General features: G+C 64.9%; 1 protein-coding gene across 1 annotated transcript; it reads right to left on the bottom strand.

The window, feature by feature from the left end:
• Positions 1 to 874: 874 nt before the first annotated feature.
• Positions 875 to 8215, bottom strand: NES (nestin). The gene is given in 8 exon segments (XM_055697271.1): positions 875 to 2268; positions 2321 to 2466; positions 2469 to 2567; positions 2570 to 2804; positions 2806 to 5219; positions 5795 to 5868; positions 6384 to 6508; positions 7314 to 8215. Coding segments are annotated over 8 exon segments (4800 nt in total). The 5' UTR covers positions 8127 to 8215; the 3' UTR covers positions 875 to 1374.
• Between the last annotated feature and the right edge of the window lie 401 nt (positions 8216 to 8616).

Here is an 8616-nt window from a genome sequence, read left to right as displayed (position 1 = left end):
CGCATCACCCCCCCGAAGCCCAGCACCCTTTGGGAGAAGGGGTAAAGATGCATCTGCCAGGATGACGGGGTCCCCGCCGCAGCGCGTGGGGTCCCCGGCAGCTCCCGGGGGTGGGCAGCCTGCCCGATCCGGGCAGGAAATAGCGGCTGGTTGTGCTGGCTCATGGCTGGAGGCGCTGGCACGGGGCTGGGCTGGGCTGGGATCCCATCCTGCTCCCACCCGCAGGTCCAGGCGGAGGTCAGGGAAGTGTCTGCCCGGCAGCGAGCCCTGAGTGGCATCTGTGGGGCCCTGGGGGTGGGGGAGCATGGCCCTGGGGGGCTGCATCACCTCAGGGGTGAGGGAGCATCACCCTGGGGATGGGAAAGCATCGCCTTGGGGGGCTGCATCACCCCAGGGGTGGGGGAGCATCACTCAGGGGGGCTGCATTGCCCCAGGGGTGGGAGAACATTGCCCTGGGGGTCTGCATCACCCCAGGGATGGGAGAGCATTGCCCTGGGGGTCTGGATCACCCCAGGGATGGAAGACCATCGCCCTGGGGGGCTGTATCACCTCAGGGATGGGAGAACATTGTCTCAGGGATGAGGAACCATCACCCCAGGGGGCTGCATCACCCCAGGGATGGGGTAGCATGGCCCCGGGGGGCTGCACTGCCTCAGGGATGGGGGAGCATTATCCTGGGGACCATGTCCCCAGCCCGTGCTGTTGGACAGCCCCAGGCGCGTTTTCCTGATGGAAAGCAGCCTGGAAGTGCAAGCTCTGCAAGCTGTGCCCCAGGGCTGCTGCCCCCGAGCACCTCCCCCCCCACCCCGAGCCCCCCCCTCCCGAGCCCCCTAGCCATGGCAATGAGGAGAGCTGGGCTGCAGCGGGTCCGAGTGGGAGGACGAGGCTTTATTAAATTAACGTCAAGGCAGCGAATACATCTGGCATGGGTCAGCCCCACGAGTGTCGGCAGGTGGGGGCAGGGGACCCCGGGGGTGCCCTCACCCCGAGGCGCTGGGTCTGGGGGTACAGCCTGTGGGGGTCCCCAGCTTCCAGCTGGGCTTCCTGGGGCAGGTGTGCTGGGGGGTTGAAGGGGGGGAGATTGCAGGGAAGGGGGAAATATGGGGTTTAAATTAAATACAGCCGCGGCAACCCACCCAGAGGGGGCAGAAAATGAGGCTGGGGTCCCGGAGCAAGCATGCGAATTTGGGGGGGCTGGGCAGGGAACTGAGCTTGGTGGTTCTTCACTCTGACAAGGGGTGCAAAAAATCCACACAAAGGTGTTAAAAAAAATCATAAAGAGATGGAGAAGCTTTAGGTGGGTGGGTGGGTAAAGTGAGGGGGCTGGGTTTTGGCAGGGAGGGGGCTACCGGAGGGGTCCCCCCCTGGCCACCATCACTCGTCCCCTGAGGACCAGGGCTCCTGCTCAGCTCTCAGCCGGCACGCTGGCGGCTGGTCGGGTGCAAGGCACAAGACGTCCCCCCCCAAAGCGGACGGTACGGGGCTGGTGTCGGCTCCGCCGTGCTTGCCACGCGGGGTGGCATCGGCCAGCTTGGTGGCGGGGGTGACATCTCCAGGAGCTGAGGGCTGTAGTGGCATCACCGCGGTGGGGTCTGCGGTCTCGGTGGGGAACTCCTGTGCCGGTGGGGCATCGGTGATGCCGTTCAGCACCTCCTCGGTGAATTCAGTCAGATCCTCCAGGCTGGCCTCCCGGTGCAGCCCGTTCTCAGCCCGAACCGGACCCTCTGTTGCCATTGCCGCATCTGCCGGTGCCTCCTGCACCGTCGGCTCCTCCTCACTGGACGAGGCAGGCGAGGAGTCTTCCCCAGTGTCCCGGGGGAGCTCAGTCCCGCTGGGATCCTGTTGCCCACCCTCAGCCGCCCTCACTCCCATCACCAGCTCCTGGTTGAACTCCAGGGCTTGCTCGACTATTTCCAATATATCCGAGTCTTTCATGACGTCTGCCGACACCTTTGCAGAGAGATCAGCCGCGCTCAGGCTTTCTTTAATCATCTCTGGAAAACCTCCCTGCTCCGGTGGGGAGCCCGGCCGAGGTGGGTCGGCTTCGGGGGGCTCCTCATCCCCGGCTGGGGAAGGGTTGTCACCCTCCAGTGCTTCCTCCTCCGCAGGTGGCTGCTCATCCGATGTCTGCTCTGCTTGGTCAGGCTGCAGAGAAACGGGCATCGTGGGGGTCTGGAGTGCTGGGGGGATGGGCACAGCCGTGTCATGGGGAGCTGTGCCGGGGTCCTCCTCCTCCTCCTCCTCCTCCTCCTCCTCCTCCTCCTCCTCCTGCCCCACCAGCCCCCAGGTTGCAGCCAGGGAGCATTTTGGTGCTGCCGGCATCGCTCTCCAGAGCGAGCGGAATCTCCTCATCCGATTCAGCAGCCAAACCCTCCAAGCGTGCCGGTCCCTCACCCGCGCCAGTGCCCGTGGCACCCTGGGCTGGCTCATCAGTGCCACCTGCTAATTGCCCTGCAGCCCCGGGGAGCCGGGATCTGCTTCAAGCACAGCCGGGTCTTCCTCCAGCTCAGCAGTAAAGCCTCCAGCATCATCCTCATCCTCATCCTTTGGCATCTCAGGTTCTTCTGTGGCATCTTCAGGTCTTCCTCTGCTTCACCAACAAACGCCTCGAAGTGCCCTTCATCCTCTGGCACCGGAGATGCTTCTCCCGGAGCTTCCAGCTCATCTTTGCTGGCTTCGGTTGCTTCAACTTTGATTTCTTCAAAGTCCTCGGAGATCTCAGCCTCCTCCGAGCTGGACACCTCTTGGTTGGGAGCAGAGACCATGAAATAACCTTCCTCCTCCTCAACACCCTCTGCCGCAGGGGGCTGCCTCTGTCCCTGCCTCCTCCTCCTGGCTCTCAGGCATGGTGGGAGTTGGTGGCTTGTCCCTCCTTTCCAGCCACCCTTCCTCCTCCGGAGCTGTTCCAGAGGCAGGGGCTGCCTCTGTGGGCTCCTCAGTCTCCGCAGGGTTTTGGCTGGGTGCGCCCGCGGCCAGCATCTCCCCTTCGGAGAGGTCCAAGGGCGTGCTGTCGGGCAGCGTGGCCTCCAGCTCCATCCTCCTGCCCATCCCAGATGCTGGGTCCAGCTCTTCCGAGCGCTCAGCATCCTCCTCTGCCAACTCGCTGCTCTCCCTGCTGGTACCTGGCACCGGCTGAAGTGCCACAAGGCCGGTGCTGCTGCTCTCTGGCTGTCCCGGCTCTGAGCCGAGCTCATCATCAGCATCTTCATTCTGCACCTCCCATGGCTCCTCCGGAGCTTCGGTTGCCTCCCGGCTGTCCCCGTGCCAGGGGGCATCTGCGGGTGCCTGGGCAGGCTGCCCCGCGGTCCCATCCTGCTCAGCCCTTGCCAGCTCTGGGGCTGGCTCATCCTCCGGCGGCGGCTGCTGCTGGCTCATCCCCTGGCTCTCAGCATCTTCTTCATCATCTTCCTGGGTTTCCTCCAGCTCTGCTGGCGACGTGCCATCTCTCTCTTCACTTTCCAGCCCTCCTGCACTTGTCGGGGTGTCATCTGCCCAGGCTGGCTCTTCTGTCCCTAGAGTCCCCTCTGTGTCCTCTGCTGTCACCTCCCAGTCCTCCGCATGGGCTTTTTGGCCGTTGCCATCACCCTCCCCGCCCCAGGGCTCCTCTCCTGGCTCCAGCTCCGGCTCCTGCTCCTGCACCTCTCCTGCAAAGCCATTTTCCTGCAGGTCCCTGGGCTCCTCCTGGGCTCCACTCTCCTGTCCCAGGGTTTCGGGTCCCACAGCCTCCCCTGCCCAGGGGTCTTCTCCTCCCAGCGCCTCCCCACCGGCCTTTCCCTTTTCTCCCTCACCATCTTTAGCTCTGCCTGGGTCCTCCCTCTCCACAGTATTTTCTTCAGCCCCTGATAAAGCCTCTTCTGCTGGGATGGCCTCAGGGATGCTCGAGGGCTCCTGCTCTGGGCACGTCTCCTGCCCTGGGTGCATTTCCAGCCCCCTTTCCTCCTCTGCAGCCAGATCCATCTCGCACACGGGTATTTCCCGATATTCAAACTTCTCCTGCTCTCCATCAACAAGGTCCTCTTCCAGGTGACTTTCCGTGGGCAAAACTGGGTGGCTTTCCATGAGGACAGCTTGAGCAGCTTCAGCTTCCCTTTGGGGGGACTTGCCTTCTTGTGCATCCATTCTTTCATCCTGGAAATCACCTTCCTCCCCGCGGGGGCTGTGGGGTCCCCTCTCCTTCTCATCCTCCGAGAGGTGCGATGCCTCCATGCTTGGGGCCTCTGCCTCATCCTCCCCTCTCTCTCGCTCTTCCCAGCTGGTCCCCATCTGTCCAGGGCCACTCGTGGCCTCTTCGTGGGCCACTGTCTCGGGTTCCCTCGGGCTCAGTGCAGTGGGCATCTCCTCCTCCCATGCTCCCATCTCTTCCCGGCTCACCGCAGCGCTTAGGCAAGCAGCTGTGCCACAGGGATGTGGTCCTGGTGGGGACGTGGCTCCATCCCGCAGGGTTCTGCTCTCCACAGCCAGCCCCTGGAGCACGGCTTCCCCAGCCCTCTCCTCTGCTTCGGGGGCTTCGTCATCCCAGGCACCCTCGGAGGGGTCTTGCTCTTCCCTGACCCCCTCTGTGACAGCCCCTTTGCAGGCATCGATGGGGGGAATGGGGCTAGGGGCATGGGTGGCGCGGGGGGCCCATGTGGCGCTGAGCGTGGGCTCTTCTTTGGGCTGAGCATCGTCTTTCATTTCCTTGAGAGCATCCTCCAGCACCTCGCTGACCAGCTGGGCTGGGAACTGCAGGCTGGGGGGAGCTGCTGCTCCCGGGGGCTCGACGCTGGCATCGTGGGTCTCCACCATGGCTCCAGGCAGAGGATGCTCCTTCCCTTGGCCCATCTCACCCCTGGCTCCCCCCGGCCAGGCGGGACCCTCTCCCCCTGGGCTCCCTGGCTCTGGCGGCACAGGGCTGGGGGGTTCCAGGGAGAGAGGAGGGGCAGCTTTGCCAGGCTGTGAGGGGCTCGGCGTGGGGCAGCTGGGACCACCCGGCTCCCTGGCCGTGCTGGCAGCCGGTGGTGCCGTGGCATGGAGGACTGAGCTGATTTTCTGGAGCTCCCTGGCACCGGGGCTCTGGCTTTTGGGTGTCAGGGGGTCACTTTGGGCTTTTGCTGTCGGCCCCCTCCCCTCTGCCCTGGGGAAGATGGAGGGGCTGGCATGGTGGTCCCAGGGCAGCAGCCGCCTGGCCTCGATGCTCACTGGTGCCAGCTTGCTGCTGCTGCCCACCTCCAGCTTGAGATCTGCAAAGAGCGAGGAGGAGCACGGTGAGCGTGCTGGAAAGCCGCTCGCGTGGTTCCCCCAGCCCTCCCCTGCCCGCCTGGCTGCCTCTTGCTGCCCCCTCTCCTATTTTTAAACAGCCCCTTAATGGAAAGTGGGAAATTCCTCTCTGGAGTGCAGCCGACGCTGATGCTCCTGGGGAATTTGGCATCACGCAGGGACGATGCTCTGCCCAGCTGCAGCCGCGCTCGGGTCCCGCTGCTGGGGGAAGCGTGCAGGTGACAGGTTTTCCTCGTTAATTTTTTGGAGGAAAAAAAGAAATGTTGAGCTTCTTAATAGCCTGTGGTCCTGCTGGGCATGTGGATCCGCTCCTGCCCTCCCCGTGCAGGGGGGCTGAATTAAAAAAAGAGGCGAAGAAGTAGATAAGCCCTTATCTGCGCTGTGGTGGCTTCGAGCCCCCCGGCCGCTGTTCGCACCTTCCTATTGCGGCCGAGCAACTGCTGCCAGGAAAATGCTCATGTCTATATTCAGCCTCACCCCCCGACCCCCCCGGGGTGCTGTGGTGGTGGTGCTGGGGCTGGGGCTGGTGCTCCCTTACCTCGCAAGCCGTTGGCCAGCTTGTATTCCCCAGCTGGCATTTGCAAGCGGGTGCTCTCCGCTTCCAGCAGCGTCCTGCAAGGAGAGGAGCGGGGTGGGTGCTGGGGGGTGAGTGCTGGGGGTTGGGTGCTGGGGAGGGGTGGGTGGGTGCACCACGGTGAGAGCCCAGCTGCCCCGCTGGGCTACGGTGGCTCCTTTGCAGGTAAACTGAGGCACGGAGGGGCTATGGGTGGTTTGGTTACCCTGGCCTGGCTCGGTGAGGGGCTGGGGGGGACCGGAGCAACCCCCCCTTGCTCTTGTCTCCCCTCCCATCCCCCGTCCCCAGGATTAGTGTCCGTGCTGTGCCGGGTGACATCATGCTCTGCCGGGGAGGCCCCTCGCCTGGGCTGGGGACAGCCCCTATTCTCATGCTAATTGTCCCCCCAGTCCCCTGGCAGCCTGCCTTTGTCTGGGGCCATCTGGAAGGGCTGGAAGAGGGGCGCAGGGCTGCCCCTAGGCAAGACCCCCTCACTTGTCCCCAAGCCCTCCCCAGACCGCCCCCCCCCCCCCCCCCCCCCCCCCCCCCCCCCCGCACCCGTTGGGGACCTCACCTGTAGGTCGCCACTTCCAGGCTGAGGGACATCTTGAGGTGCATGAGCTGCTGCCTGTCCTCCAGCACCTGGGCGATCTGCACCCGCAGGGTCTGCTTCTCCTGCTCCAGGGCCTCCATTGCCAGCTGTGGGGGGCGTTGGGGGGGGGTCAGGGACACCTCAGCCCTGCCAGACCCCTGCCAGATGTGGGAGCACGCAGGTGGCTCTCGCTTGCACCCAGCACCCCGCAGGATGCTGCGGGGAGAGGGGTGCTGGCCACTGGGTGTTTACTCGGGGAGGGTGCTGAGGATGGGGAGAGGGGGGCGATGGGGAGGGAGCTGCTGGGGGAGGGAGGGAAGGCTGGGGGGGTATCCAGGCCTGCAGGAGGCCAGCGTGGGAAAGAACCATCTCTGGGGGCTGTGGCACCCCCTGCTCCGTGCGCCCATGGCTGGAACAAAGAGGGACCCTTCCCCAGGCGTGGCTGTGGTGGCCCCCAGCCCCGTCGCCCCCCCCCTCCGCCAGCTCCCTCCCCTCAATGACTTTTGCAGCTGTTGGGCTGCAGCTGCAGCGAAGTCGCTCAGAGTTTCTCCTCCCCACAACCCCGCCGCAGCCTCTGCCCGCAGCCGGCCCTGGGGGGGCAGCGGGACCCCCGCTCTGCAGCCCAGCAGGACGTGGGGCAGGGGGGTGGGGGGGTGGAGGTGGTGTCTGGCTGCTGCTCGCCCCAGGTCCCCTTTGTGATGGGGACAAGGATGTCCCCGAGCTGCTCTGCTCTTCCTCCCACCCTCCCCAGCTTCCTCCCCATCTGCAGCTCAGCCAGGGCCACCAGCCGTCCCTGCCCTGGGGTCTGCTCCCTCCCTCTGCTCCGTTGCCCTGGGCACCCCCCTAGGCACCCCCAGCACCCTGCTCTCCCCCTCCCCAGGGGACCAGTGTCTCCCCACCGCCTTTGCCCACCTGGAATTTCTCTGCCTCCCCGCGCTGCTCCTGCCACTGCCGGGCCAGGCTCTCCTCCAGCATCTCCTTCCGTGCTTTGAGCCCCGCCAGGTCCTTCTCCAGGTGCTGGAGCTGCAGCTGGCTCTGCTGGTTGTCCTCCACAGCCTTCCAGAGGTTCTCCTTGGCCTGGCAGAGGGAACCCTCCAGCTGTGACACCTCTGTCTTGTAGGTCTCCACCGCCCCTTTCCAGATCTCCGAGAGCCTCTTGGAGTAGTCCTCCACCTCCACTGGCTGGAAAGCCACCGGCGCGCAGCGGAAGGTCTCCAGGCTCTGTGAGAAGTTTGCGATCTCCTGGTCCAGCCCCGCTTTCTCCTCCTCGTGCACCTCCAGCAAGGCTTCCACCTCCTTCTCCAGCTGCACGGCTCTCTCCTTCAGCCAGATCTGCGCTCGCCTCTCTTCCTCCAGCTCCTTCCTGCTCAGGGATAGCTGCTTCTTGGCTTCTTCTCGGGCCGCCTGCTCCTTCTGGCACCTGCTTTTCACCTGCTGGACCTCCTCGTAAAGGTTGTCCCTGGCCAGCTCGGCTGTGCACTTCTCCCTGAAGGCATGATCCAGCGCATCCCGCAGGGTCCGCAGCTCCTCTTCATACTTCGCCCTCCACGAGTCCCCCGCGGGGCTGCCCTTGGCACTCTGGATTTCGGCTCGCAGCACCTCGTTCTCCTCCTCCAGGAACTTCACGCGGGCCAGGTAGGCCTCCAGCCGCTTGTTGAGGTCCCACATCTGCAGTGATTCCTCGCCCAGGGCTCTCGCCCCAGCGAAACTTTCCGTGCTCAGCATCGGCGCTGCCGGAGGATGCCGGAGCTCTGGAGGATGCCGGAGCTCTGGATGCCGGGGAGGATGCTGGGGCTCTGGAGGAGAGGGAAGAAGGCAGGGAGGGAAGCCAGTGGCTGGGAATGGAGGGGAACGCAGCTATTCATACTCCACCACCGGGCGAGTGGGAGGCCCCTGAGACCCAGGCGAGCAGCCGGATTTAACCCTTCCACAGCCGGGCTGGCTCCAGCCCACATGGGCTCGACGCCCAGCCCTGCTCTGGCAGACACCGCCGCGATTCCCCAGCCCTGGGGAAGGGCAACGTGTCTCTTCACGCTTTGGGAGGATGGTTGGAGGGGTTGGATTCCCCCCGCTGGCATGGCTCAGCTGGGAAAATCCACCCCCACCCCCCCCAAGCCTGAGCGCTGTGCCAGGGTGTGGGAAGGCTGCCGGTGGGCTTGGGGGTGTCCATGGGGGTGGCTGGTGCCCATGCCTGGGGGCTCGGCTGCAGGCACCC

This window comes from Falco cherrug, chromosome 19 (genome assembly GCF_023634085.1).
Source record: "Falco cherrug isolate bFalChe1 chromosome 19, bFalChe1.pri, whole genome shotgun sequence".
NCBI classification, from domain to species: domain Eukaryota; kingdom Metazoa; phylum Chordata; class Aves; order Falconiformes; family Falconidae; genus Falco; species Falco cherrug.
This window is presented reverse-complemented; position numbering and strand designations above follow the sequence as displayed.